At 48.4% G+C, this 26,574-nt stretch overlaps 9 protein-coding genes across 9 annotated transcripts; 4 read left to right on the forward strand and 5 right to left on the reverse strand.

Moving 5' to 3' along the window:
- Window positions 1–7: 7 nt before the first annotated feature.
- On the forward strand, window positions 8–4,177 carry BT62DRAFT_985148 (uncharacterized protein). Its single transcript, XM_043189916.1, has 12 exons — window positions 8–163; window positions 217–267; window positions 322–441; window positions 492–716; window positions 767–1,078; window positions 1,129–1,269; window positions 1,323–2,641; window positions 2,702–2,729; window positions 2,784–2,902; window positions 2,949–3,071; window positions 3,127–3,354; window positions 3,415–4,177. Exons 1-12 carry the CDS (start codon window positions 121–123, stop codon window positions 4,090–4,092), a joined length of 3,387 nt encoding a protein of 1,128 aa, XP_043043057.1. The 5' UTR covers window positions 8–120; the 3' UTR covers window positions 4,093–4,177.
- Window positions 4,178–4,677: 500 nt separating this feature from the next.
- BT62DRAFT_962931 (P-loop containing nucleoside triphosphate hydrolase protein) lies at window positions 4,678–9,725 on the forward strand. Its single transcript, XM_043188659.1, has 5 exons — window positions 4,678–5,411; window positions 5,461–6,689; window positions 6,744–8,224; window positions 8,282–8,567; window positions 8,616–9,725. Exons 1-5 carry the CDS (start codon window positions 4,762–4,764, stop codon window positions 9,458–9,460), a joined length of 4,491 nt encoding a protein of 1,496 aa, XP_043043058.1. The 5' UTR covers window positions 4,678–4,761; the 3' UTR covers window positions 9,461–9,725.
- On the reverse strand, window positions 9,676–13,602 carry BT62DRAFT_991743 (uncharacterized protein). Its single transcript, XM_043190297.1, has 4 exons — window positions 13,283–13,602; window positions 13,039–13,228; window positions 10,537–12,980; window positions 9,676–10,482 (listed from the first exon to the last, which is right to left on the reverse strand). The coding sequence occupies exons 1-4, from the start codon at window positions 13,359–13,361 to the stop codon at window positions 10,040–10,042; spliced, it is 3,156 nt and encodes a 1,051-aa protein (XP_043043059.1). The 5' UTR covers window positions 13,362–13,602; the 3' UTR covers window positions 9,676–10,039.
- A 1,483-nt stretch (window positions 13,603–15,085) lies between these two features.
- On the reverse strand, window positions 15,086–16,285 carry BT62DRAFT_885940 (mitochondrial carrier; the record flags this gene model as incomplete). The annotated part of the gene is made up of 5 exons (XM_043182858.1): window positions 15,086–15,690; window positions 15,746–15,809; window positions 15,868–16,013; window positions 16,064–16,142; window positions 16,196–16,285. The coding sequence occupies 5 exons, from the start codon at window positions 16,283–16,285 to the stop codon at window positions 15,086–15,088; spliced, it is 984 nt and encodes a 327-aa protein (XP_043043060.1).
- Window positions 16,286–18,507: 2,222 nt separating this feature from the next.
- BT62DRAFT_591788 (uncharacterized protein) lies at window positions 18,508–19,725 on the reverse strand. The gene is made up of 6 exons (XM_043181533.1): window positions 19,648–19,725; window positions 19,182–19,531; window positions 18,970–19,125; window positions 18,848–18,917; window positions 18,639–18,796; window positions 18,508–18,585 (listed from the first exon to the last, which is right to left on the reverse strand). The coding sequence occupies exons 2-5, from the start codon at window positions 19,482–19,484 to the stop codon at window positions 18,690–18,692; spliced, it is 636 nt and encodes a 211-aa protein (XP_043043061.1). The 5' UTR covers window positions 19,485–19,531; window positions 19,648–19,725; the 3' UTR covers window positions 18,508–18,585; window positions 18,639–18,689.
- Window positions 19,726–19,732: 7 nt separating this feature from the next.
- Window positions 19,733–21,302, reverse strand: BT62DRAFT_985151 (uncharacterized protein). Its single transcript, XM_043189917.1, has 7 exons — window positions 20,918–21,302; window positions 20,712–20,867; window positions 20,588–20,657; window positions 20,466–20,538; window positions 20,394–20,413; window positions 19,977–20,343; window positions 19,733–19,925 (listed from the first exon to the last, which is right to left on the reverse strand). The coding sequence occupies exons 1-7, from the start codon at window positions 21,251–21,253 to the stop codon at window positions 19,850–19,852; spliced, it is 1,098 nt and encodes a 365-aa protein (XP_043043062.1). The 5' UTR covers window positions 21,254–21,302; the 3' UTR covers window positions 19,733–19,849.
- Window positions 21,303–21,392: 90 nt separating this feature from the next.
- On the forward strand, window positions 21,393–22,705 carry BT62DRAFT_962939 (Metallo-dependent phosphatase; the record flags this gene model as incomplete). Its single annotated transcript, XM_043188660.1, has 7 exons — window positions 21,393–21,730; window positions 21,786–21,873; window positions 21,919–22,050; window positions 22,104–22,158; window positions 22,209–22,248; window positions 22,294–22,477; window positions 22,577–22,705. Exons 1-7 carry the CDS (start codon window positions 21,468–21,470, stop codon window positions 22,703–22,705), a joined length of 891 nt encoding a protein of 296 aa, XP_043043063.1. The 5' UTR covers window positions 21,393–21,467.
- A 1,149-nt stretch (window positions 22,706–23,854) lies between these two features.
- On the forward strand, window positions 23,855–25,456 carry BT62DRAFT_1073006 (Mov34-domain-containing protein). Its single transcript, XM_043178910.1, has 8 exons — window positions 23,855–24,029; window positions 24,079–24,130; window positions 24,181–24,363; window positions 24,411–24,539; window positions 24,591–24,854; window positions 24,909–25,034; window positions 25,084–25,142; window positions 25,190–25,456. Exons 1-8 carry the CDS (start codon window positions 23,893–23,895, stop codon window positions 25,329–25,331), a joined length of 1,092 nt encoding a protein of 363 aa, XP_043043064.1. The 5' UTR covers window positions 23,855–23,892; the 3' UTR covers window positions 25,332–25,456.
- Window positions 25,183–26,374, reverse strand: BT62DRAFT_591934 (Ctr-domain-containing protein). The gene is made up of 4 exons (XM_043181535.1): window positions 26,081–26,374; window positions 25,818–26,022; window positions 25,643–25,760; window positions 25,183–25,592 (listed from the first exon to the last, which is right to left on the reverse strand). The coding sequence occupies exons 1-4, from the start codon at window positions 26,268–26,270 to the stop codon at window positions 25,506–25,508; spliced, it is 600 nt and encodes a 199-aa protein (XP_043043065.1). The 5' UTR covers window positions 26,271–26,374; the 3' UTR covers window positions 25,183–25,505.
- Window positions 26,375–26,574: the final 200 nt, after the last annotated feature.

A 26,574-nucleotide genomic window follows, 5' to 3' on the forward strand; every position in this document is an offset into this window, starting at 1 on the left:
CGGCTGTGCCTCATCCTCGACTTCCCTCCTTTCCTTGACTTCCTCGTTGCCTTCGATCTGGCGCACTACTGACACGAAGACGCACTGTCTTCTCCTTCCCTCTCCACCAAGCCCTCAGTAATGTTTTCCAACCAAGGCACAAGTAGCAGCAGTAGCAGCAACAGTATGTTTCACTTGACCTCTGCCGTTTGTGATCACCCCTTCATACTTTTGCAGGCGTCGAAGAGCCACTCTACCAAGTAAAACTTTTGTCAGCTCTTCGTAGCGGTAGCCGTATACATCATCCTCTTGTGACTCTCAACACTGACCGATGGCTTGCAGGTGACCCAGCATTAATCCACCCATTTCTCGCCGAGATTGGCAAGGACAAACGGAAATCAGCTGAGCAAAACTTCGATACAGGTGCAGCGGCGCTGCATCTTGCAGTGAGGTGCGGTTCTGGTGTGTTATCACTATTGTACGAGAATCGCAAGTATCCTTACCTGTCGTAGTTGCAACCGTAGCCTTATTATTGTCTCATCGAGCAATTTCTCCCAATGGTGTCCACCCTCCAGGTTCTGGAACAACTGCGTTGCATTTGGCATCGTCCTTAGGGCGTGTTGACATTGTCAATCTTTTACTGGAGCAGGAAGGCATAGATGACAGCCTCCCAGACGTCAATGGGAAGACTTGCACAGACGTGGCGAAAGGACGTGAGGTTATTCGCGTCATTGAAGGTTATTCAGCTTGTACTCATGCCTTTGGTGAATTGACGAGCGGTTTCCAGATTCACGCTCATTTCTTAATGCGTCTTATCGTTCACTCTTGCACAGCTACATAATGTCTCCTCTGTCTACTCCACCCTCTTCGGTGCTTCTTAAGCTGCTCGAGTCTCCTCGAGTGCGCTTCGTGAACCTTTCTTACCTTGATGATGACTCCGGCGTATCGTTGCTCCACGAGGCCGCAAGGCGCAAGGATTTACGCCTCATTGAGCTGGCTGTCAGGTCTGGAGCAGATGTCTTTGTACGGAATCGACGGGGAAAGATGGCATATGAGGGAACTGGAAAAGATGACCGCGTTCGTGTGTTTCTGCGACAGTGTATGTTCGTGTTTTGCATCGGGAGAACTGGGGCTAATTGTAACGTGCAGTCGCGAATCATGATAGCAGCTTAATTCAGACTCCCTCATCTACCGAGCCTCCTGTTCTGAAGGGCTATCTCAACAAGTACACGAATGTTGCTAAAGGCTACAATACTCGGTGGTTTATCTTGCAAAATGGGGTTTTGTCATGTATGTGATCTGCCATATCTTGGTCTTTCCTGCCTTAATACTTCGTAACGTAGACTATCGACATCAAGAAGATGAAAACGTCGCTAGTCGTGGCTCCATATCTATGAAGACTGCTATTCTCAGAATATCCACAATCGACCGCCTGCGTTTCGAGGTGCATTCTACACCTTCCCGTGGACACCAGTCGGGTGTTCAGAAATGGTACCTGAAGGCAAACCATCCTGTCGAAGCATCCCGCTGGACGCAAACAATTTCTAAGAGCATCGAGTGGCACAAGCATGACAACGAAGGTCGAAGGAGCGGCGAGAGCGATGCCAATAGCGTCATCCCAAAATCTGTCACAGCTCATACCCGAAACGAAAGCACCAAACACAGTAACTGGAACGAGGGCGAGTCGCAGTCTCTGGCAAGTTCTCACAGGGGAAGTCCCAATTTTCAAATGAACGAACGGGGGTACGAGGATATGGACAATGACGAATCCTCTGCTTCGGAATCCATTAGAAAGACAGTACCGTTTGACTCCAGTTTTGAACTGCACGGCAACTCAGCGTCAGCACAGATGGAGTTGACGTCACAGCTACTGTCCAACCTCGTTCTTCACTCTGACGCATCTCAACGGACTAGCGATTTGCGAAACGCATTAAAAGATTCCATTTCCATAGTACAGGGCATGCTGGATGAATACATACAGATGGTCAAAGTTCGAGAAGAGTGGTTCCGAAAACAGCTGCAGAAGGAGCGAGACAAATCAACTTTGTGGGAAGAGAGCTTTGCTACCGTCGTTAAAGAAGGGGAGAGTCTCGAGAAAGAGTTGCGTATCCGAAGTAGAAGGCGCGGCAGCCGCTTTTTTGACGCGACCGAGTCCGGGACAGTGAAACAGCACCAATCTTTCCTCGCTCCTTACCCATCTGTTATTGAAAAAAGTCCAAAACCCGCTCCAGAACCTTTTCAGCTGTTTTCGCCTTCTCCCCACTTGCAGGATACAGGCACGGCCGAAACCTCGCACCCAACACATTTAGCTCAACGTTCGGAAACCGATGATGCTGCTAATCCTACAGCAACGATAGAGGATAACAGTGCCTTGGACACTGATGACGAGGACGAATTTTTTGATGCGATCGAGTCGAACAATATACCCAACCTGGTAATACCGGAATTCCTCGCCAGTCCAACACATCCGGAAGTAGCCTTGCCTGTCGACCTAACTGCGCCCTATGCCGGATATAAAAATTTTCGTATTTCGCTCAGCTTGAAGGATGAGCGCCCGAACACGAGTCTTTGGTCTGTGCTCAAACACAGCATCGGGAAGGACTTGACCAAAATCAGTTTTCCGGTCTTCTTCAACGAGCCAACAAGTATGTTACAACGGATGGTACGTCCTTGTAATGTTGCCATTTCTACCTTCTTCGTTAATGGTTTGAATATAATGTAGGCGGAAGACATGGAGTTTTCAGAGTGCCGTGAGTACACGATCAGTCTGTAACATTTGGATCCCACTGACTCTCAGATTGCAGTTGATGTTGCTGCCCGCGAGCAAGATCCATTACTGCGGATTGCCTATGTGGCGGCTTTTGCCATGTCAAACTATTCTTCCACCATCGGTCGCATTGCTAAGCCTTTCAACCCTATGCTTGTGAGTTCACACTGTTGATATATTTCATGGTGTTCAATGCGTGCAGAGCGAGACATTCGAATATGTTCGATTCGATAAGGAATATCGATACATGTCTGAACAAGTAAGCCACCATCCGCCTATCTCGGCTTGCTATTCGGAGTCTCCTTATTGGCATTATTATGGCGAGGTATTTGACTTGTTTATATGCCGGGTGTGATAAATGACAGTGTGTTTGGAATTAGGTCGATGCTCAAAACAAGTTCATGGGGAAGTCGTTCGAGATTAGGCCAACTGGCGTTGCGCATGCTGAGCTAGCTTTGTCTCCAGAACTTGGTGTCGGATACCCGAAGGCAAAGGGCATGACACAAACCGGCAAGGTCCTGGAGCACTATAGCTGGAAAAAGGTCACTACAAATGTGTCTGGATTTATTCTGGGATCGCCTACGATCGATCATTACGGGGAAATGAACGTGGGTGCTATTCAGATCCATACAAATTATTTACAACTCAAATGTATGTGCCATCCACAGGTCGTTAATCATCGAACTAAGGACCGCTGTGTATTGACGTTCAAGCCCCGAGGTTGGCGCGGAAGGGATGCGTATGAGATTTCTGGACATGTCATCGATTCGAAAGGCAAGATTAGATATGAAATTGCTGGTCGATGGAACAGCCAACTAATAGCGCGGGAAGCGGGCGTCGGTACCGGAGTTTTGCAACCCGATACTTTCATCGGTGGTACCAATTCGCCCGCGACTAGAGAATATATTCTGTTATGGAGAAACTCTGAAAAGCCTCCTGGATCGCCATTCAACCTCACGCCGTTCGCCATAACTCTCAACGATTGTCCAGAAGAAACACTGAAGCCTTATTTGTGCCCAACAGACTGTCGGCTGCGAGTTGACCAGCGGGCATTTGAGCTCGGGAAATACGAGCTTGCTAATGGGCTCAAGTCGGAACAGGAAGATAAACAAAGGGCTACACGGAAGGCCAGAGAAGATGGAAGGCTGCCTCAGCACCAGCCTAGGTGGTTCACGGCGACCACGGATAGAGACACCGGTGAAAGAGTCTGGGCGCCTTCTATGTCAGGTGATAATCTGGAATACTGGGTTCAGAGGGAAAGGGTTTGGAAGGAGAGATTGAATGGTGAGGAGGGAGAGTGGCACAACGTGGAATCTATCTTTATTGAAGAGCCGGACTTCCTCTAATTCGCACAGGTATTGTAGGTTATTAAGTTTATAATATGTATGGTATCAGCATTAGCATGGAATTGGATGAGCAAACGGGTTTTCGTTGTACTGTGCTAAGCGGGCTGTCTTGACGAGTAAGAACTTAAATTTGCCTCGGCGATGGATCGATGACTAGACGAGAAATGTAATAGAAATGTTTATTTTCATTGTATACAAAAACATTCAGAAAGAAGCCAAACAAAAGGTGTGTTCAGGGTAATGACTCGTCTTCGAACTTGAGGTTTGCTTAAGAACAAGACCAGAATTTGTATGTAACTTAACAGCCAGGCGAATCCTCCTGAAATTTGATGCTGCAGAGAAAGCACCAAGTACGATTCTATTACTTAGGATATTATATTCTAGGCTGAATTCCCGACCCGACGGTCCAGCGATTATAACGCGGTGACTTGTGAATAAAAAATTATTTAGCCGTTTGCACGTTGACGCGTGGCGTAGGCAGAAAACAATTGGAAGAGCACTTTGTAGCGTACCCCTATCCCAAAAAGGAAACGCTTTATTGTCTGCTGCTTTATTGTCTGTCGGTGCACGTGACCAGAAACGTCCATTGTCTGCTACCCCGTTCGACAAGACAAAAGAAAATGGCGAGCCACCTTTGTGTCCCCCGTCCTTTCCCTTATACCACCATCAATGCGTCGACCGACGTCGCTGATGGTCGACACCATCGCGTCCCATGAGCTGGCTTATGAGCTCGACCCGTCGCCCCGCGCCTCTATCTATTCCGACGACGATGTCAAGCATGATTACAGTGACTCACTGACTACTTCTACCTACGAGAAACCTATTCCAGCATCTCCTATTACCAATATTGCTGTGAATCCACCACCGCCACCCTCTCTTCGAACACTATTCTCTCTCATAGCTCCTCGCCGCCGTTTTTGCCTCCTTTTTCCGGCTATCATTTCCTCGCTCATCTCAGGCGGAATTGCACCATTTATGACAGTCGCCATTGGTCAGGTTTTCAATGCGTTTGCCACCTATCCAACGTCGAATCCTTCTCAGGATGCCAAGGATACCCTCATGCACGATGTCGGGATAGGTTCACTCGAGCTGATTGGCCTGGCCATCGGTTCATTAGCCTTAGGAAGTCTTACTTCTGGCCTGTGGATTTCTACAGGTGAACATAACGTCATGAATCTTCGGAGGCACGTCTATACAGCCGTAACATCGAAGCACATGACATGGTTTGATACGAAAATGGGTTCAGAGGGCGCTGTTCAGTCTGTAGATAACGAACAAGGTCCAGTTGGGGCTGGAGGACTCATGGCTAAATTCACCAGGTCCGTATGCGCTGATTATGGCCTTATTCGGCTATTTACCATTAACTAGGGAAACTGACGAAGTTCGTATGGCTTCATCTCTTGCCTCCGGAAGAATTATCCAGTATACAACAACCTGCATAACATGCCTCGTTCTTGCCTTTTCACGTTCGTGGGCACTCACCCTCGTCATTCTCGCCTCTGTCCCTGCGCTTGTCCTGGTGCAGGCCTTCTCCCAAGCAGTCGCTGGTCCTCTCCTTGCGATCGAACGATCCCAGGAGTCCGTCGCAGCCACCCTTATTGACCGTGCCGTGTCTGCAATCGCCACCGTCAAGGCGTTTAATGCAGCAGCTCAGGAATACGCCTCCTTAAGCACCGTTCTTGATCGCGTCAAGGTCGCCGACAAAAAACTCGTTGCAGTCTGGGGTCTCACGTCAGGCCTGTCGCAATTCGTCATGATGTCCATGTTCGTGCAAGCCTTTTGGTTTGGATCGAAACTAGTAAAGCAAGGCAAGGTCGCACCAGGGGATGTTATGGCAGTCTTTTGGGCTTGCTTAATCGCCACAAGCAGTTTACAGATGTCCATTCCCCAGTTTATCACCTTGACAAAGGGAAAATTTGCTATGGTTTCCCTGCTCGCGCTCGCTGACTCTTCCCCAGAAGAGACGGGTGCTCTGTCCCCCGTATCTCCATCGTACCATTGCCGTGCATCGATTTTCCGCGGTCGTACAGCAAGGTCAATGCACTTGCGCGGAATTATACCGTCGAAGTGTCATGGTGAGATAGCGCTCCATAATGTGACATTCGCGTATCCCTCTCGACCCTCCGTATTAGTCTTGCAAGATGTCTCCATCTATCTTCCCGCTTCAGAAACCACTTTCGTCGTAGGTGGCTCCGGGTCCGGAAAGTCGACCATTTCGTCCCTTCTGCTCAGGTTGTACAAGCCTCAGAGCGGACAAATCGAGCTCGATGACCAAGATGTTGCGTACCTGGACGACAACTGGACGACTGAACACATATCTGTCGTTTCCCAAAACTGCATCTTGTTTGACATGAGTGTCCATGATAATGTCGCCATGGGCCTTGCAGGAAGCGAGTCCGGGAGAAAGCCGGAAGACGCGACAAGAGCAGAGGTGGAACAGGCTTGCCAGGCTGCTATGATCCACGATTTCATCCGTGATCTACCTGATGGGTATGAAACAAAGCTGGGTAATGGAGGTGCAAACTTGAGCGGTGGTCAGAAACAAAGGCTGGCTATTGCGCGCGCGCAATTAAGGAATCCTTCCGTTCTAATTCTCGGTAAGATTTTACCCAACATTCGGGTCCTATCATGTTCTTATTTTTTATTGTCAGATGAAGCCACTTCTGCCTTGGATCCCACGTCTCGTGTCCTGGTATTCGAAGCTATCAAGCAATGGCGGGAAAACAGAACAACTATTGTCATCACCCATGATCTGTCGCAGATCACGTCAAAGGACTTCGTCTATGTCTTGAAGAATGGCACTGTTATTGAGCAAGGCTATCGCGCTGACCTTGAGCGATCTGAAGGTGAATTTAAGGCGATGATGGACTCCCAAGCAAATGCGGCTGTGTCAACAGTTGACGATGAGGAGCGTACAGAAAAACTAGGGACAACGGAGGACGATGAGGAGGACGACCTAGTCTCTGAAGAAAGTTCTCAACCGTTTTCGTACGCCCGAACCACTCTGATGCCGACAATCCACAACAGCGCCATCCTCGGCCACTGGATGTTTGACGTGGTCGCCGACTTGACGTCGAAAGGCAGCGGACCTACGCCTTTCCGCCACGCTGTCGTTCGGTCTCGAGAGTCTCAACGCCTAAGCCGCTTCGTTCCTGCCAACGCATTCACAGCCCAGCACGCAGAGCAGAGACGAAGACGACCTTCCAGCGTTCAAGTTATCCCTGCGTTTCCACCACCCCCTTCGCAGATTCTCACTACTCATACCCGTCGATATAGTCTTCAATTCACACCAACCTCGCCAACATTCTCACACCATTCGGTGACTTCCATGTTGATCAAGAAGGATGATTCTATTGTGGCGAGGCGCAGGTCGACCGGACGTTCTCGCGTTAGCCGACGGAGGGCGACTCTGGCCGACATGCAGGAGTTGGATCCAGCAGTGGATATCAAAGTGGAGAAATATTCGTCTTTTGCGTCTGAAAAAGGTCAAGGAGTGTCTTCCGATAAGGAACGATCTCATTCGTTTTGGGGTATGATGAAGGACGTCTACCCGACGGTGCCCTACAAGCCCCTCGCCGCATTTGGTCTTATCATCTGCTTGCTGAGCGGCACTGTCACACCCATTTTCTCCTTCGTTCTTTCTCGGCTATTCTTTGAAGTTTCTAACGGGGCCCAAAATACTTCCGTCATCAACACCTTCGGCGCCATCGTTCTAAGCATTGCGGCTATCGACGGTCTTCTCATAGGTTTGAAGTACTTTATTATGGAGACCTGCTCCATGATCTGGATTACGCGCATCCGGAACGTCGCTTTCCGTACTATCTTGAAGCAGGACAAGAAGTGGTTTGACAAAACAGAGAACAGTGCCGCTCGGATTGTGCAAGTTTTGATGAAGGATGGTGACGACGCGCGGACGCTTATTGCTATTGTCATCGCTCAGTTTGTCGTAGTCAGTGCCATGCTTACCGTAGGTTTTCTATGGGCGTTGGTGCGCGGGTGGCAAATGACCCTCGCCGGCTGTGCTATTGCTCCTGTCTTTGCGGGAGCAATGGCCCTCCAAGCCAAGCTTGTGGCGAATTGCGAGTTACGCAATAAACGGGCCCGAGAAGATGTTTCGAAAGGCTACTATGAGGTAAATTCTTTGACGTCAATTCTAGAATTGAATAGATATCTGATTTCTCTGAAATAGGCTATTACTAATATTCGTGGTATTCGTGCAATGGCGTTCGAAAGCGTGTTTCGTAGGAGCTTCGATAACGCAGCGGAGCGTGCACTTTCTACGGGAGTAAAGGGCGCCTTTGTCGAAGGATGTACGCATGGTGTGGCGAGTGGTCTGATCTATTTGGCCGAAGCCCTTCTCTTCTACGTTGGGGCCGTCCTTATAGTGAAGGACATCTACACCTATCTGCAAATGTTAGAAGTACTGAACATGGTCGTGTTCACCGTTTCAATTGGTTCCCAGTTGATGGCTTTCAGTAGGTTATCCCTTTTTTCATGGAAGGTAGTCTGACATCCATTTTCAGCCGAGAAAATTGCCAAGGCTACCAATGCTACCCGGGATTTCAACCAGTTGTTGAATCTTTCCACCGACACAGACGAGTCTCGCGGCATCTTACGACCGTCCTTGAATGGGACAGTCAGCTTCAATAATGTTAGCTTCGCTTATCCTGAACGTCCTGACGCTCTGGTACTCGAAGGCATCAATATGGAAATCCGGGACGGCGAATGCGTTGCCATCGTGGGTGCGTCGGGCTCGGGCAAGTCAACCATTGCTGCGCTGCTTCAGCGGCTCTATGAACCAAAGTCAGGCACGATATGGGCTGGCTTGGACGAACTTCGCTCCACAGACGTTGAATACTTGCGGGAGCATATTTCTGTCGTTAGCCAAAATCCCAACCTCTTCGACGCCACCATCTCCGAGAACATCGCATATGGAAACAAATCGCTTTCTGATCATGATACCCGCGTCGCTGCACGGGCGGCTCACGTTCATGACTTCATCATGTCGCTTCCTCATGGATATGAGACCATGGTTGGTGAGAATGCATCCCTCATATCAGGGGGGCAGGCGCAGCGGTTGCAGATTGCACGAGCGCTCGCGAGGCCCTCAAAAATCCTCATCCTTGATGAATGCACCTCGTCTTTGGATCCTGCCAATCAAGCCGCGGTTCTCGAAACAATACGTCATGCCAAAATTGGTCGCACGACTGTTATGGTCACCCATAAGCTTCCCGTTATGAAGACATGCGATCGTATACTGGTCATCGATGATGGCAAGATTGCGGAGCAGGGTACTTTTGAGCAACTCATGGAGCGCAAAGGTGTCTTCGCGTCGCTAGTCAGCGGTGGCGGAATCGTCTGCGAGTAATACATCGGCTTCTCTTCTTCATAATTCTTTCTTTTACCTGCCACTGTATCGCATCATTTTCTTTCATTCAGTAATCACGAAACGGAACATGGAAGAGTATGACTTCACTCAATCACACTGTATATTACTTCATGCAGACGATTTCTTTGTATTCATAAGTTATGATCAGTACGAATACATTAGACATTCACTTACATAGGCATTTGACTTCCCAAAAAAATGCCATTATCATGTTCAGTAAAATCTACACCTTCAGGCTCCAAAGGTAACTTTGTGAGTTGGGGCACTCACGTCGAGGGCTTCTTAAATTGAGCCTACAGTTGCTGACAACTAATATATAGGATTGGACTCAAGAAACCTGATGAAGCAACAAAATATGCGAGGGGTGTGTTGAAAATCATACAAGAGGTACAAAGGAGAAGAATATAATGAACCGATAACAATGCAGGGCGGGCACAGACGATGTGGAGATGAAGACTTGAGCGGATACAGCAACCGATACACAAGATGAAAAGACGATTGTTGTTACAGAGAACGATAGGAGAAAAATGAACCATGATATATACGATGAGTGGGCAATCATTGCTTTCCTTTAAAAGTTTGCATCAACGACTTCTTCAGTCCACCAAAACGTTTACTCGAAGGAGGCGACTTGGCCACCGTATCGCTACGTGAGAACCCCATCCTTGTTAGTTTGTTCGCACTTGCGAGATGACGAGCTTGTTCGCGTTTTGCCTTTGGTACGGACGACGGGAGAAGGGGATGGGGTGCAGTAGACACGCGGAACAGCGCAGGTCCAAGCTCAATATCGGTGTCAGCACCATCGAAGGAGCTGACGCGACTGAGTTGTTCCTGGTTACGAGGTACGATATTAGCAAGGGGTATAGGCTGTTTATACATGGATCCAGCAGGCAATCGGGCAGGTGACGCATTAGATGCAAAGGCTTCCACAGTTGAAGCAGACCGAGATGTGTGGTGCTTCGCTCTAGAACCTTCAAGACTGTGCGTAGAGGTAGGAATGCCTGAAAATTAATTTTAAAAACAAGTCATACGAGATAGCTAGACGTCAAACTCACTTTCGTTTGAAGATGTACCATCACTGGTATGTGGGCGCCGGAATCTGGACCGCACAGGTGTTGAGGCCAGGCTACCTTCCATACTACGTTGTCGATTCACGAAGGATCTGGATTTCACGGAGGTAGGATTCAGACTGCTCAAGGGATCATCTCCTTCCTTTTGCTCTCTTAACCTTCTCTCCAAAGCCAGACTTTCCCCGTACGCAGCCAACCTCGCACTCAGTGGCATCTTGGAAGTCGTATCATGATCTTCTTCTTGCACCATCTCCAAGATATCCCGCTGAGCCCGTTGGACGAGCGCCTCTGCCTGCGCATGCGAGGATATGGAACTAAGATCGATTTCTAACGGCGAGCAAGCCCCACACTCCAGCATATCGAGACCAGGCGAGTCACTGTCCCCTAAAGAGCGATCGAATTCATCCCGTGGCTCATCAACGAAAACCTTCAGCTCCCCTTCTGACCCTGTCTCCAGATAGCTTGGATCTAAGGGAGGCGTAGCCGTAGCGCTGTCCCCGCTGCCGCTCGTCGTGCCGCTCGTACTCAAATTTGGATTAGTACTCGTGCTGCTGACAGAGTCACCTCTATCACGACTATCCTCAGATGAACGTTTGGCGACCTCTTCCAACGGGTCAGGCGGTGGACGATTGATGCTGAATGGGAACTCTGTACTCGATATAGAGGCCGTTGAGCCATCTCGTTCCCTGGTCTGGATCTCAGACTTCAGTGAGGGATGGTCGTACGTTCGACCATAATCTTGCTCGTCGTCATCTACTTGATGATCGCTTCTTGGGGAGAAATTCGGAAAGTCGGTCATGGTAGGGGGTGCTGAATCAGGAAGTGATTCTTTGGTTTTATCATGCGAAGACGCTGAACTGCCCGGTCGTATGGGCACATCTCCGACTCTGTCGACGAATCTGACCAAAGAGTTCGTACTGTTACTTCCACGCAATGATGGACTTCCCTCCCTACCATTGCTGGATGAAGAATCAAATCGGAGTGCTCTGAGACTCGAAGGAAGACCACTGCTTTGCCCCGAGGACGGGCTGCGGTTATGTGCTCGCAAGATACTAGGCCTTGTTGTCTTTCCCTGAGTACTGGGAGGTCGATCTTCCGATCCAGGAATAACCACGACGTCGTCAAAGACTGTGCCGCTTCGGTTGGCGGAGCCTGAACGCTGTCTTGAATGACCAAGCTGCGACGACGCTCTGGTGCGCAATATGCCTCTTGAAGCCGGACTACCCGACACCTCACCTGAACTGGTTTCGAAGGTGAGGCCCAGGCCCGGCGGTTCAGAACGATTAGCACTGCTTGCTGAACCGGCACGATCTCTGGTCATGTTTTGCTGGTGATGAGCTAGTGCGTTATGTAGGTCAATTGCGGATGGTGCAGGAAGCTGGGGACTGAGGGAAGGTGAACCTCGTTGGTGAGTGTGTGTTATTGAAGGACGAGTAAGGGAGGCATCACTGCCCATGCGGAAACGGCGCTCATTAACTGAGAAAGGAGAGCCCGATGTAGGCATATCACCGCCAGAAGGCGACGAGGACGGAAGGATAGATCTTGGGGTGCTGGTGATCGAAACTGAGGCTATAGCTAAATTTGAGATTGATGCGATCGAAGCTGGCTGTGATGGTATGCGTTCAAATGACGATGTAGACTCCCCCGCTTGGTTCTTCTTGAATATGTTCATCAAAGAATACTTGGTACCCAGCCTCTTGCCGCTTCTCGGCAAATTGGCATCCGAGTTCTCTGCCCCCGTGCCGGCGGAGCGAGGCCGCCGAGGGCTGGGAGGCCCTTTGCTTGGTGTTGGAGATTTGTGGCGTCGCGAAGAACCAGTAGGATGAGATTGATATATATATGGCAGTGATGGACGTCGAGAGCCAGGTTCGATGGGACTGGGACTGGGACTGTGACTGGGACTGTAGCGGCGCCCACCATCAAAAGAATGGGAGTATTCGCCCGGTTGTATGGGAGAAGGGGGCATCGACGAAGAATCAGGCGTTTGCCTGTGATATGTGTCAGATAGACCCGAAGAAGACACTTTAAGCATGCTGAGAGCAGTGTCCATGGAACGTTTCACGTTGATGCGTCTGCGAGAGCTTATGAGGGCGTCAATGTCGGTGCCAAAGGAGCCTTGTCTATCCCGCCCCGACCGACTGCTCTCGGCGACACCATGGACCTCACGCTCCAAAAGATCTTTATCTTTATTTTGCATCCATGTCTTCAGAACCTCAGCGCACTCCAACCAGCCATTTTGACGTGCAAGCATTTCTGCTGTAACACCGTGCTTGTCAGAGCGGTCGGGGTGAGCTCCTTTGAGCAACAAGGTGGTAACGATGTTGGTGTTGCCGTTGGCAGCTGCAAAATGGAGAGGCGTGGACCCAGAAGTACCGACGATGGGAGCGGAGGCATCTCGATTTTTCTCATTTGAATATCGGCGCGGTAGCCTGATTGGCACAGAGGAGTCAGTCGACGGAGACTAATGCAATATAACGGATCACATACCTTGGGGCATTGACGTCCGCACCATGTTCAATCAAAAGCTTGACGACCTGCTCATTCCCCCCCGCACAAGCAGCGTGAAGCGGAAGAACACCATCGAGAACGGAGTTGATTGGCTGCCCACGAGCCAGAGCGTACTCCACGAGACCCATATTGCCCGTCGCCGCAGCGGAATGCAAGTCGAAGCTGGGGACTGGAAATGATGAGCAACAAGACAAAAGTGAAACATAAAGAGGAGAAAACTTGCACTCTGTGATGACATTGTACTTTGCCTCAAGGCGCATATTGGCATTGGTGCGCAAGGGAACGGGAATCGGGACAGGCATCGTCAAGGATAGGGACGAGGATGGTGGTGGTAGACGGCGCTAAGTGGTTGTATGCACGTTGCAGGTGAAATGATGGTGATGGATGTTGTGACAGCTTGAAGAAGTTGTGGACGCCGTGCTGGCAGTGAGCAGAGGACGCTGGACGACGTCGAGGACGAGATGGAGGAGGGAACGAAGAAAGGAAGGGTGGAGTCCGATATCACATCTCCGTGCACGTCGTCGACGATAAGATCTGGGTAAGCCGCTCTGGTAAGCCGTAAATGAATGAATGGTCTTCCAAGAATGGACCGACAAAGTCCCACTCCAAAAATGGCTATCCTTCCTCGCTTGCCCATTCCTGGTTATTACCGCCAGCATTCAATTTCTATAAAATAATTTGGCACAATATCACTATCACCCGTTTTCAGCATTTCTCTGATCTTTTGATTTCCTATTTCTATGAGCGCAAAGTACGGTCCTGGCATACCGTGCTATGTCGAGCGCAGTAACGCCATGCGCGTTCGTTCGTGGCAATGTTTGCACTGCTCTTCCCGTACCTCGCTCCAGTAACCATCTACTTTGCATAACAACTCGCAACACGAGTCCATCGACATCTTCTGCATATTCGATGAATTGATTGCACGATCCAACCGGATTCCCAAGTCCCCACCGGTTCACACGTATCGTTCTCAGCCCATTGGCTCATCCAAGAGGATCATGTTCCCCCCACCAGCCGGTCTCCCTCGGCCTTCAAAATACGGCCCTGGCAGGTCCGGATTATCAGCGACAACAACATAATCGGCTATCAACCAAGATATTATCTAGTAGAATATCGCACCAGCGCTATTGTTCGTATATAATGCGTTGAGGATATCACTGTCACTCTTGACGTTATCGACTTGTGCCTTACATTCCACACGGCTATTCACTCGCTCATTTTCCCGGACATATCAAACACCGGGTTTCCTCATGTCTTACATGTAAACCTGTTTTGCGTCCTCCATTTTATGGACAATTGTTCGAAATGGGCGGCGTGATCTATCGCTCTCGCCCGACGTAATCCTAATCTGTTTCTTCGTTCTCGCGGTCTACTTGCTGGCGACCTCGATGTTTTGCGGCGCAACATTTCCCATCCAGTCAACACCTCGTGATCGCCAATTTCGCCTTTGGAATTTCTTAACCTTATTATTTGAAAATACGCCGCGCTCTCTCTATCCCGTGCTTTTCAGCTGGCGGCCCCGGGACCGGTGGAATAAAAGGACAGAATAACGTGGTCTTGATAAGGTCAAATAGAGTTCTCAAGCGGCCACGAAAAATGAAGTACGATAATGCATTGTCGTTGAAACATATCACCCGTTCCGCGCCACGGTACCGATCTCTGTCAATGTGTTCCTGGATTCAGAGCAGACCACTAACACGATAAGTACCTACATATAACTTATTGCCAGCACTGGGCGTCTAGGATGGTCTAGGATCAAGTATCATCGGTAAGGCACTCTCCATATGGCAACATTGGCGTCGGAAAACAAGCGCCAACATCTGACCGGTGTATAAGGCGCCGGGCTCGTTTCCGAAAGAATAGTTGCGCAAGGGTTACTGAGATGAGAGCCGTGATGAGTGATCGGTTGTTCCAGTAATTTGCCTTCAAATACATGATGTCTATTAGTATACAAACCCTAGGAAAGATTAATAAGCACTCAAACATATTGATAGAAGTCCAAAGACATACTTTGAGCCTTCCATAATTAGACGTCCAGCAATCGTTTCCCTTCTTGCCATACGGCAAAGCTTACCGCCGTCATAGGCACAATTTTTAAATAGCCTATACTCAGTCCCACATAGAATCCCCTCCATCCACTGGTCCTCCAGATGGAGGACATTGTCTCTCCCCACCGAAGCCAGCGATCAGGCCGAGTGACCCCACCTACTTGCATCCGCCTCCGAATGACTTCAAGTGGATAAGAAAGTGTTTGGGCCGTCGCCCCCGAAACGGCGCCTACAGTAAGGTCAGCACCCGGTGTAGCCTTCTTCGGCGAGCTTTGGGGAACAAAACAGGCGCGCAAGTATCCCCAACAGAGAAAGGTCATTCCTGCATAGGGTATCATACCGACGATAGTCGCGGTAAACCCGCGATAAAATTTGAGAATGGGGAAACGAGTGAAGAGAGTTCTTGTCGGGCTGATGGTGGCCGTGGTTTTTGGTATTGACGCAGTTTCATAATACATATGATGCACCGCTTGGACCAAGGATGGGCGAATCCGCTGTATAGGTTGCGAAGGCGGATCTGTTTGGAAAGCCATGCGCACGCGGGTAACCTCCAAAGGATATGTAAAGAAAACGGATATTAACCCTGCCCAAGATGCATTAATGACGAAAGTCGAAAAGAACGTTCTGAATACAAAAACCTGATATGGCGCCCGCTGAAAATCTGCGAAAGTTCGTCTCGTCTCGTCTCGTCGGCATTAGAAGCTATGTATGAGTAGTTCATTCGAGGTGCGTCGGCGAGAAGGATGGCAGGTGAGCTCACGTTGTGTATCTGCTCGTACGCCATAAATTTGATGGCAGCATAAGGAAAAACACGCAACAACGTCGCCGAATGCCCTTGGAAGAGACCCCGTATACCAGAATCATGGAATATTTTAGTGCCCGCACGATATGCCCCACTCCAGGAACCTAGAAAGAAGATGTAAAAAGCGCGGAATACAGCTATTCCACCCGCTTACCTGCATATTGCTGGAAATCAGGATTGGACGCTTGAAAAAGAATCTTCACCCTATCAAGAGGAGCGACCACAGTCTTTGCCTGCCACGAATAGGGATAAGAACGAAAGATCAGGATGCACGACGAGTACGCACGACGCAACCCGCAATCCCACCGGCAAGACCAGACCGGAGGACATAGTCAATGTTCTTTGAATCTCGCTGACCGGAGACATTTGAACTCATTTGCACAGGGTGCAAGGTGCATATGTATGAGCTAAACAAGACTTGGGAATGCGCGACTAGGTGACCAAGGCGCTCCCTACCGCTGGCAATTTTGCCAACCAACGGAAAGGGTGGGGTATGATAGATCCGGTGCTTGCCGAGCGATTGCGAAGCTACGGATCTTCGTCCACGCGACCTGACCGTGGCGTCCGTCATTGACCCAAGCCTTGGGATATCGTTCAAGCGCGTTTCATCTTTCAGCGGATGAATATTTTTGACGACACTACAGTACGGAGTCGTGCATGCGGGAATACCAGTTTGTTTCTTCACTCTTTTTTCGACCTAAGGTTTATCGTTATGGATTCTCAGCAAGGAACGAAATATATGGCTAATTAATGGTCCCGTAATAACAAGAACAATGTCCGAACTTGAATATCGACCTCCAGACGGTGATGTAGCACCATTCCCGGGAAGCTACTAGCAAATATTTCCCTTCACGGAATTGGCTGCTTGGTAAATCTCTTCCGGATAGCATAGACGCGAACCACAGCATATGAACTATATCACCTCCCGCAACTACGCGGAGGTAAGTGACTGGAGCATCATTCCGCACTGAATACAGGGTTTTTCAAGGTTATATGACTGTTCAATAAGTCGTGAATAATCATAATCAGAATTCGCGAAGTCCGAAGGAACACCAACTATATGCCTCCATCGTCGCACGACAAAAAGGGTGCTCAATAGGCACAAGCCATTAATAACTGCAAGTCCTGCCAGTCTGGTTTGTTTGTCCAGGAACCCGAAGAAGCCTTTGCATTAGTAGCAACTAGCAACTACGGAGAGAATACCCAAAAAGAAGGATGGTGTATAGCGTCAGTGGATATTTAAAAAGAATCTGCTCCTGGAAAAGAAGTCGAAAGAACAGTCAATCAATGTTAATAATGGATAGAAGACTCAAACTCAAAGGTGACGTACGCTCGCCTCAATAAACAGCGTCAGGTATACTACGCCACAAATTATTCGGCCTCACGAACCCACTGGAAGTACAAGTGAAGATCTCAATTCTTTCCTCAGACAACCCATAAGTTGGATCCTTTCTTATATCTTTCAGTCTCAAGCAACTTAAAGCTAACGAAATTACATGAGCCTGTGAAACGATGCACCTTCCTTGTTACACCTACTCTGAACAAAGACCAAGCCCATGACTCACCAGTTGTTTTTAGCTTTCTTGTTCATCTTCCCATAGGCGTCGGGGAATAATTATGACTGAAAAGTGGTGTGATGACCAGATACATAAACATGAAAGCCAAGAAGAACCAGAAAAACACAGAGACGAGTCGGTAATTTTGTAAGACCAACAGAGAGTGCGACGGGGGACAGATAAGGTTCAATGAATATCGCTGACGTCGGCGGGCGCTGAGAAGTAATGGATATACGAGAGGAACTCTTTGAGAACCTACCGCACCTAAAAGTACTTTACAGGCTCGCTGGTCTAGACCTGCTGAATCGAAATTGCCGAGAGGCTCCCCTCTGCGGTAGTATTGTGTATTTGCGACAGCAACAATCGGGTATTATGTCAGGGGAGTCATGGCCAGGTACAGCACTAAGGTCATGGTGAAACTTGAAGAAAGAAGCGACGTTTAAAGAAAGCGAGGTATTATCGCTTACCTGTTAGGTGTTCTTCCACTTCGACAACTTCGGGACGTCGGACAAGGACATCCTGATGAGGATCATGATCACTCCCTCAGACTGCGTAAAGAGTACGAACCAGTTCAAGCAGCACCACACTGCATTCGTATAATAAAATACAGGAACTGATACACAGATCAAGAGATACGACATAACGTGAAGACTTCATGGACGTAATCTGCCATGATTCGATGCGTTTCCTTGGATGGATGCCTATCAAATATCGTCAATACCACAGCAACTCAAGATGTTTACAACTTCATACCCAGGGATCCAATAGAAATGATGATCAGGGTCATCGCACCATCCATTCTCATCGCAGTTCTCGTAGCACTCCGTGCACTGTTCTGTACTTGTGAATCCAAATGCCTCATATCCAGGCGTTTCTCCGAGCACACCGTCCCATATGCGACCAAAATCCACATAGGCTACATCCAGATGTTTTTCTCCCACATGAAAGTCATATAAGCCGTCGTAAATGATTTGTTTGAAGCGTTCGCCGCGATCCGCATGCTCTCCTTGCCCGTAGACATCCGATATCATGAAATGGTGGCCGTTGATAGGTGGGCTTGATAGAATGTCTATTTGGTCCAATAATGCCTCAGCCGCATCATCCAAGTGGTCTCCGTCCACTAAGAATAATGTATAAGTACAAGGGATTAAGTGCACCAGCCCTAAGGCTTACCCTTTGAGTCACCAAAGTCACTATCAACGCTTGTCAGATCAAGGCGAATGACTAGCGAGCTGAAAATAGGTGTAAAACTACGTACTTGATTCCAAAAAAGAGGCTATAGAGTGTGGTTTCCGGGTCTAATTCTTGAGCTTGATTAAGAAATGTTGACACTGACAAGCAATTTAAACATAAGGCGTGTCGGAAGAAGATAAGGGCCTTACTCTGTCCTATGAAATCAACTTTTCGGGGGTTACTGGGCCAAATAGACAAGTCGATACACGCTCCCCATTGCTGACACGTAAATCAGAAACATATTGAATATAAAAAAAAACCAGCTTCTTACTGCGTAGCTCATAAGAACGGCTTCACTTTTGTTAGCGAGTCTTTCAATCCACACCGGTCCATTTGTCGATCGACCGCCAGCAAGAACACTCGGCGGGATGAGAACGGCAGGTTCAAGAGGAGAACCATCGTCATTTCCGCCGTCAGTATAGGAATCCTAGCCCGGACATCAGAATACCGGGTTCGGGGTCGTAATATAGAAACTATACGAACGCCGAATGAAACGATCGTCTTAATTGCACCAATATTAATGCCGGTGTTGACGTCGGATACAACCTCAGAAAGAAGGCCGCAGCGCGGCGATATCGCGAGACGAACATCATTACCAGATTCATTCATCAGGATGGGGCCATCTGAGAAAGTCGATGCGATACCAAGTAGAGCAACGAGATAGTAATGCAGCTTTCCAATTAGGCCATGCAGTTGAGATAGCCAGGCGCATGGGACCGAAGAGCACCATTGATGAATCTCATGCTCGTATTTGGTCATATGTATGAATGTCACTTCGATGTCCATTTTGTATCTTGCAACAGAACCCTTGCGAAGGTCCCCAGAGTTCCACACTTCGACAACGTTTCGATCAGATTATAAGAATAGCCGGCCAGTAGTCCTCGAGCACCTATTAATAGCAATTTCAACGTGTTTCCGATGGTAGGAAAAAGGAAACATCCCTACCTACACTTGGCTAATAATGGATTTCCACGTCAAATTTATGAACTGGGTTTAAGTACTCGGGTTTGAATCAGAGGAATTACTGTACACATGTTGAGAGGAAACGGCCAAGGCAGACACGATCAATCTGGAAACACCGCCACCGGTTTATTTCTGAAAACCGTCATTATTGTCCGAGAATGTACACTTCTTCAGTTCGTGGTAATGTATCAAGCTACCTGGCATTCCGTCAGAACCTCATGGACATAATCCGCCATAATCCGCATAGTCTCATTAGACGGATGCCTGGATGACTCTCTCAGTTGCATGAAAAAGGCGATAGAAATATTTACTTGCCCCGAAATCCAGTAGAAATAGTGCGCCGGATCCAAACACCACCCATAGGCGTCACAATCTTCAGAGCAGTCGACACAGTCATCCGTACTCGTGTATCCGAATGCCTCGTATCCTGGAGTCGTTCCGAGAACGCCATCCCAGATCCGGGAAAAATCCACGTACGCCACATTTAACTTATCAGAACCAGTGTGAAAATCGCTTAGACCATTATAAATGGTCTGCTTGAATGCCTCTCCGGAGGGAGTATGCGTGCCTCGGCCGTATACATCTAGAACCATGAACGAGCGGCCATTGGTAGGAGCACTGGACAAAATCGTAATCTGGTCGAGGAGTACTTGTGCAGCTTCTTGCATGTGATCACCATCAACTGTGCAGCAGGTCACTATCAGCACCGGAGAGAAATAAGCGAGCACGTACTTAAGGAGGCAATGTAGTCACTATGAACTCGTGTCAGTTGGTGATGCACGGCGAAACTGAGGAAAGACTAACTTTATGCCAAAAAAGATACTGTACAGAGTTGTGTCTGGATCCAACTCATTCGATTGATTGAGGAATATTGACACTGCAAGGACATTAACAGTCGCGTGCAAAAAGAGGAAAATAGCCCTGACTTTGCCCTAGAAAGTCGACCTTGCGAGGATTACTCGGCCAGAGCGCGAGGTCGATACATGCACCGGATTGCTTGATTTGAAGGCGTCAGGCAGGTTGGCACGAGACATTCATTGAGGTTCTTACAGCATAATCCATCAGTTTAGCCCCTGTAGCATTAGCGACCCATTCAACCCACACAGGACCGTCTGTGGATCTGCCGCCTGCAAGCACACTTGGTGGGATGATCACAGCTGGAGCAAGAGGAGAGCCGTCGTCGACGCCGCCGTCTGTGTAGGAGTCCTAAGGCAGAGTCACTTCCAGTTTTCAGCGAAATGACACTTTTAACGAACCCCAAATGAAACAACGGTCTTGAAGTGAAAAGGATTTACTCCAGCGTTGATATCGGAAACGTTGCCATTGAGGGTGCCGCAGTGCGGTCCAACAGCAAGATGAATGCCATCGTTACGATCTCGCCCCAGAGACAGAGACTGAGCAAGGCCGAGGAGAGTGACGAGACAGTAGAAAGACCTCTTCATAAGGCTGAAGGACTGGTATACTAGGACACAGAGGAGAGAAGAGCACCAGTGGTCCTGAACCCCATCTTCAAGGGCTTCTGGATTTATAGAAAAGTTCATTGTGTATGGTAAGTAATCAAGAAGACAGTCATGGGCTTCCTGGACCAGCATGAATCACGCTCCGCCACCACTTCAGAGCTGATCACTTTCGACTTCAACGTTGCAAGTCGTGGATCGGCAGCCGAAGCCGACGAGCCCCTGAGTTGGATTTTCGATCTCCGATCGTTGCCATCAAAAGATCAAATGCACGCCTCCGGCAAGCAATCATCAAAGGGACACGGACACCTTTTCGCCCCCTGCAAGTCAGCGTTCCAGCGTTCCAATCATGGAAAATCATTTGGGCGCTGTAGTTCTCGAATCGGATACCGAGGTCGTCTATGTGGAATATGACAGTCCCTTTCAGCTTCCACCTCCGCCTTCCGATGAATGGACTCGTTTCGTTTGCATAAGTGATACCCATTCGCATACCTTTGACGTCCCATGGGGGGACGTTCTCATTCATAGTGGTGATCTCACTAATACGGGCACCTTGAAAGAATTCGAGAAGACCATGGAGTGGATCCGCTCTTTGCCTCACAGGACAAAGGTGTGAGTGCCACTCGGCGGTTCTCACTGCTTCCCCCCCTCACTCATGTCACGGAAGTATTATTGCAGGAAATCATGATCTTACTCTTGACCGGCATGATGACTGGTATGAGAGAAACTATCAGGGTTGGCACATGAAGCCGGAGGTGGGTTTATATCACCACGCCAATTTTTCAATCTGACCCTTTCAGAATCTCAAACCCATCTTCGAGCTTCTCAAAGGCCCTAAAGCGACGGAAGCAGGGATTTTTTACCTGCAAGACGAGTCACACATTTTCCAAGCAAAAGATGGTGGAAGAGCCTGGAGTGTCTATGGATCTCCCGTTAGTTGTTTATCTTCTTCCAATTCGACTTCGTGTCTCTGATAACACTCAAGTGGTCTCCAGAGTTCTGCGATTGGGCCTTCAACTATGATCGCCGAGATGGAAAACGTGATCCCGGTTTCTTCTTTATCTCTAGCAAACCGACGTTCTTTCTCTAGGCTTGATATCGCAGTTTCCCAAGACTGACATCTTGCAGGCGTCTTATCTGTTCCTTATGATTCGTAATATTTACCATGCTTGCAGACTTACTCATGGGCCTCCTCTGGGAATCTTCGATCTCACAAGCAGCTGTATTCGTGCAGGATGCCGGGATCTCACCAATCGACTGCCTTACCTTCGACCACGGATTCACCTTTTTGGCCACATACATGAAGGACATGGCGCGTACGTGCATGAATGGTCTTCCGGATCTACAGAGACGCCTGATGTTCAACCTGAGAACGATTTGGAAGGAGAATATATTGACGATGCTGACGATTACATGGATGATGGCGTGGACCTTCCTGAACCATATAATCTTTCTAAGGGTGGAGATCGTACGGTATTTGTTAATGCGGCGAACTGGCCCATGGGGAGACATTCGTGGGGACCAAAGGGAAGAACTCCTTTTGGGGGACCTGGGTTTAGACCGATAGTGGTGGATTTGAAAGACTAGAGAAAATGTGTACTTAATATTCTATGAATTTGCAATTCGTAATGCCTCGGACCGGTTTCTCCGTGGTCCGAATAAGCCGACGGATGCTTAACCTTTCCTCCACCATGTATCCATGTATACGTACCTTCTTTCCTGCCTGCCTAGACATCGATGTCCAGCCATAGCACTTCTTCGATACTTGTCAAGTGCAACAGGTCGGCAGAGAGCAACTGGACATGGTCAAAACCTGTCCGCTCGATACGCACGCTTAGAAAAATCGCTTCGTCAGAAACAGACCTTACAGGGAGATCTGGACGAACTATCGGGTTCATTGCTTATCGTAGCAGAGAAAACTGGGAAGAAGAAGCAACAGAACACTTTTAGAGGATTAGTTGTACCAGAGCTACCGCGAGCTCCCGAATCGGATGGTGCGTGCGTTTACGGGCCTTATGTCGTGTCTAATCTGCATCCATTTAGAGTGCTGTATGTCAGGCTGTGCCATCTGTGTATACGACCTTTACGAGGAATCCATGATGGCGTACAAGAAGAATGTCGTTGCATTAAGAAATACCCTCCTCAGTATGGGGGTTCCCGAACACGAGTGGCCTCCGAGCATCATCATGTTGCCTACAGAGAACGTAGAGAGAAAGAGTAACGTGGCGTTGAGCGTGTTTGAAGAGATGGAAAGGGCATTAAAGGAAAAGCAGAAATCCTCAGCTGCTTTTCGTCAGTTGGTGTCTTTCCTTTTTCCATTGGCTGGCCCGCTGACGTATCCTTTAGGACCTCCTGATATGGCTGCGCGTAGACCGCCATTTGCGTCCCGTTCCATGAAGAATATCCTGACTTCTGACGTTGTTGAAGGTATCAGATGGATACTCTTCAGCAACAGGTAGAGATATCTTGGTCGCGGAACAAACTATGGGACGAGATTTACGTTGAATAGCAATTTTCGAGTCTGTTTAGGGTGCAAGGATGTCGATGGTCGTGGTCATCTTTTGCCGAGTCCTTGTGATTCAGCAAAGGTCACGCTCTGAGAGCGTGAAGATATATTCGAATTCACGCGTGTGTAGCAGAGTATAGATATTGCAATGTAGAGGTAGGGAGTACTTGCTCTAGTACTTGCTCTGCTACTTGCTTTAGACGTGGTCAGAAACGAGTTGTCACGCGTGTGACACTCCTGCTCCCTTCATCGTTCATGTCCTTCTGCCATGTCGTCGTCGAGAACGGCGCTGAAGACATTCTCTCTAACGAACAGCATTCTGGAGATATCACCTCAGGATTCAATATACAAGTTTGATGCTGACGAAGCTAGGCGGATTGACCAAGAGTCGCCCTGGTCGAAAGAGTATGCCTAACTTTTTTGCCGTATCGATCTCTCATTAAGCGACATGCAGCCCCCATTTCTTCAAGTCGTGCAAGATTTCGGCTGTAGCATTAATAAAAATGGCACGTTTTCTGTCATACGATCCTACTATCACTGCTGAAAACTCCTGCAGGTCATACATGCACGCTCCGGTGTGCCACACGAGATTATGGGGCTAATGCAAGGCAAAGTTGTCGGGAACTCAATTGTCATCATGGACTCCTTTGCGTTGCCAGTGCAGGGCACAGAAACGCGTGTCAACGCAGCTAACGAAGCTAATGAGTACATGGTAGAGTATACAGAGGGCAGCAGCAAGGTGCGTATCATATTAGATCGGTGATTACATCGTCTTACACAGAATAGGCTCAGAGACCTGAGCATGCCATTGGATGGTATCATTCTCATCCAGGTTATGGATGTTGGCTGTCGGGTATCGACGTCAATACTCAGATGAACAACCAGAAGTATCAAGATCCTTTCGTTGCTGTCGTTGTAAGTCTAGTGATCATATTGCTGACTCTATCTTATAATTTTCTACGGCAGATTGACCCGAACCGAACAATTTCTGCCGGCAAAGTGGATATTGGTGCATTCCGCACATATCCCGAAAACTACAAACCCGCAAACACCAGCTCGTCCGAATATCAATCTATCCCCTTGAGCAAGATTGAAGATTTTGGCGTACATGCAAATCAATACTACCAGATAGACGTGGAAATATTCAAGTCGACATTAGATAACGAGTTGCTGGGATTGCTGTGGAACAAGTACTGGGTAAATACATTGAGCCAGAGCCCTCTGATCTCGGTATGAACTTCCCCGCATGCTGTAAATTCATCTTTTCGGACCTCCATTCAACAGAATCGGGCATATGCTGTCTCACAGCTATCGGATTTGCACCAGAAGTTGTCTAAAGCCCAAACTTCTGTCACCAGCACGCGTGCGCCCATTCCCGTCATGCGAGACAAGGAGGGCAGTGCAAGCAAGGTAAACTATCTTCGTGAGTGGTTGCCGTATTTCACTGAGATTATCACAGAAAGAGAAAGAAGAGAAGAAGAAAGAAGACAACCAGCTCGCTAAGAGTGTCAAAGACAGGTACGAACGCGCGCGATTTGAAAGTCCTATCGCTAATTTCTTTACAGCACGAAGATCGCTGTCGAGGCTCAGCACGGGTTGATTGCGCAAGTGATAAAAGACATCATATTTTCCATGAGACCAAAGGCTGGAGATGCTTCAACAGCCCAGCTGTCTGACGCCACAGATACAGCTATGTCAATTAGTTGATAGTTCTTTTCAATGCCACTGTTCTTGTAACTCGCGTTGTATTTTTAGTATTGCATTCAATGAAAGACCTGAACGAAGGGCAGACTGCTCCAGAAAGAGGAAAAGGCCTAAATTTGAAAGTTACTACGCGTAATTGTTTCGTTACTGTAATCTATAATTCTACAAGGCTGCTTCCTAGCAACATTCCTTGCCCCCTTCACTTTGAGAGCCCCCGCCAGGCATATCACGACCAGAGATGAAGTATCCTACGAATGTAGCAACCTATAACAATGTCAGCGTTCTATCATAGTTGGTATCCTAAGGGTGCTCACAAATATAACCAAGAGAATACCACCGTTGTAGTACATGGCCAGCAACATGAGCATGTAGCCGGCGCCAAATTGAACCGCGTGGAAGATACTACGAATAAGTTGTTGGCTGTGCGTCGGCCTATTCAGTATTTTTAAGGATGAGCGAGAAAAAAGTGCGGGACATAGAAGTACAAACCGAAATTCTCCGTTAGCACCACCAAAACGCATGATATCGGGTCCCGAAAGTCCTTTAATGCTGTCATGCGCGGCTGTTTCGACGCTGGCTCGAGAGTTTTTCCATTCCATGATAATGCGACGATCGTACTCCCTGGAGAGACGACGGAATGCTTCCAGGACGACAACCCAAACAAAAACGCCGATCAAGCTCCCAACGTAGGCACCTGCAAACATATTTCTTGAGCGGAACTGCTTACAAGTCAAGGTCGAATGTGCCCGCACCTACAGTTCTGATGTGCCATTGACTTGAGATGAAGCAAGCATCTACAGTAGTCCAATTCCACAGCATAGAAATTGTGCAGGACGAGGATGACGAAGAACTCGATCCCATGTCCATCCTTGGGAGTAGATACATTTGAACTTGACGTAGCACAAGGAAAGACAAGGGCAAGTATGCTCTATTTATTTCCATGGAATTTACATGCTACGGAAAAATCCGACTCATTCCCGATGCCAAAACCACGATTCCATCGGAGTCAGACGTGTATTTGTCGACCAAATTTGCAAGAGCTGAGACGCCAAGCAGTCTAGTATACGGCCCTAATCATTTGCCTAGCTGTCGGACAAGGCTGGAACAGTTGCAATCAAGCCAAATGAAGAAATCTAGACCGTAACTGTGATCAAGAGCGGCTAAAAGAATAACCGATACTGTCAGAGTAAATGACGAAGGAGGCGACAACCACGATAGAGAATAGCAACGGCTGCAAACTAGAGAG

Source organism: Guyanagaster necrorhizus (assembly GCF_019112545.1).
Source record: "Guyanagaster necrorhizus MCA 3950 unplaced genomic scaffold BT62scaffold_5, whole genome shotgun sequence".
In the NCBI taxonomy this organism is placed as follows: Eukaryota; Fungi; Basidiomycota; class Agaricomycetes; order Agaricales; family Physalacriaceae; genus Guyanagaster; species Guyanagaster necrorhizus.

Excerpts from the sequence above, each read along its gene's own strand:
- BT62DRAFT_985148 (XM_043189916.1), top strand. The coding sequence starts at position 121 with ATGTTTTCCAACCAAGGCACAAGTAGCAGCAGTAGCAGCAACA. Across the intron at positions 717-766 it reads GGTTATTCGCGTCATTGAAG|ATTCACGCTCATTTCTTAAT; the intron begins GTTATTCAGCTT and ends AGCGGTTTCCAG. Across the intron at positions 1,270-1,322 it reads GCAAAATGGGGTTTTGTCAT|ACTATCGACATCAAGAAGAT; the intron begins GTATGTGATCTG and ends TTCGTAACGTAG.
- BT62DRAFT_962931 (XM_043188659.1), top strand. The coding sequence starts at position 4,762 with ATGCGTCGACCGACGTCGCTGATGGTCGACACCATCGCGTCCCATGAG. Across the intron at positions 5,412-5,460 it reads CTCATGGCTAAATTCACCAG|GGAAACTGACGAAGTTCGTA; the intron begins GTCCGTATGCGC and ends ACCATTAACTAG. Across the intron at positions 8,225-8,281 it reads TTTCGAAAGGCTACTATGAG|GCTATTACTAATATTCGTGG; the intron begins GTAAATTCTTTG and ends TCTCTGAAATAG.
- BT62DRAFT_991743 (XM_043190297.1), bottom strand. The coding sequence starts at position 13,361 with ATGCCTGTCCCGATTCCCGTTCCCTTGCGCACCAATGCCAATATGCGC. Across the intron at positions 13,229-13,282 it reads GTACAATGTCATCACAGAGT|TCCCCAGCTTCGACTTGCAT; the intron begins GCAAGTTTTCTC and ends CATCATTTCCAG. Across the intron at positions 12,981-13,038 it reads GCGGACGTCAATGCCCCAAG|GCTACCGCGCCGATATTCAA; the intron begins GTATGTGATCCG and ends TGTGCCAATCAG.
- BT62DRAFT_591788 (XM_043181533.1), bottom strand. The coding sequence starts at position 19,484 with ATGGACATCGAAGTGACATTCATACATATGACCAAATACGAGCATGAG. Across the intron at positions 19,126-19,181 it reads AGACGATCGTTTCATTCGGC|GATTCCTATACTGACGGCGG; the intron begins GTTCGTATAGTT and ends TGTCCGGGCTAG. Across the intron at positions 18,918-18,969 it reads CCGTTCTTATGAGCTACGCA|CAATGGGGAGCGTGTATCGA; the intron begins GTAAGAAGCTGG and ends TTTACGTGTCAG.
- BT62DRAFT_985151 (XM_043189917.1), bottom strand. The coding sequence starts at position 21,253 with ATGCTGGTCCAGGAAGCCCATGACTGTCTTCTTGATTACTTACCATAC. Across the intron at positions 20,414-20,465 it reads AGTATCTTTTTTGGCATAAA|TGACTACATTGCCTCCTTAA; the intron begins GTTAGTCTTTCC and ends ACGAGTTCATAG. Across the intron at positions 19,926-19,976 it reads TATTTCTACTGGATTTCGGG|GCATCCGTCTAATGAGACTA; the intron begins GCAAGTAAATAT and ends AGAGTCATCCAG.
- BT62DRAFT_1073006 (XM_043178910.1), top strand. The coding sequence starts at position 23,893 with ATGTCGTCGTCGAGAACGGCGCTGAAGACATTCTCTCTAACGAACAGC. Across the intron at positions 24,540-24,590 it reads ATCCTTTCGTTGCTGTCGTT|ATTGACCCGAACCGAACAAT; the intron begins GTAAGTCTAGTG and ends TTTCTACGGCAG. Across the intron at positions 25,035-25,083 it reads AGGAGGGCAGTGCAAGCAAG|AAAGAGAAAGAAGAGAAGAA; the intron begins GTAAACTATCTT and ends AGATTATCACAG.
- BT62DRAFT_591934 (XM_043181535.1), bottom strand. The coding sequence starts at position 26,270 with ATGGAAATAAATAGAGCATACTTGCCCTTGTCTTTCCTTGTGCTACGT. Across the intron at positions 26,023-26,080 it reads ATGGCACATCAGAACTGTAG|GTGCCTACGTTGGGAGCTTG; the intron begins GTGCGGGCACAT and ends ATATGTTTGCAG. Across the intron at positions 25,761-25,817 it reads GGTGCTAACGGAGAATTTCG|GCCGACGCACAGCCAACAAC; the intron begins GTTTGTACTTCT and ends AATACTGAATAG.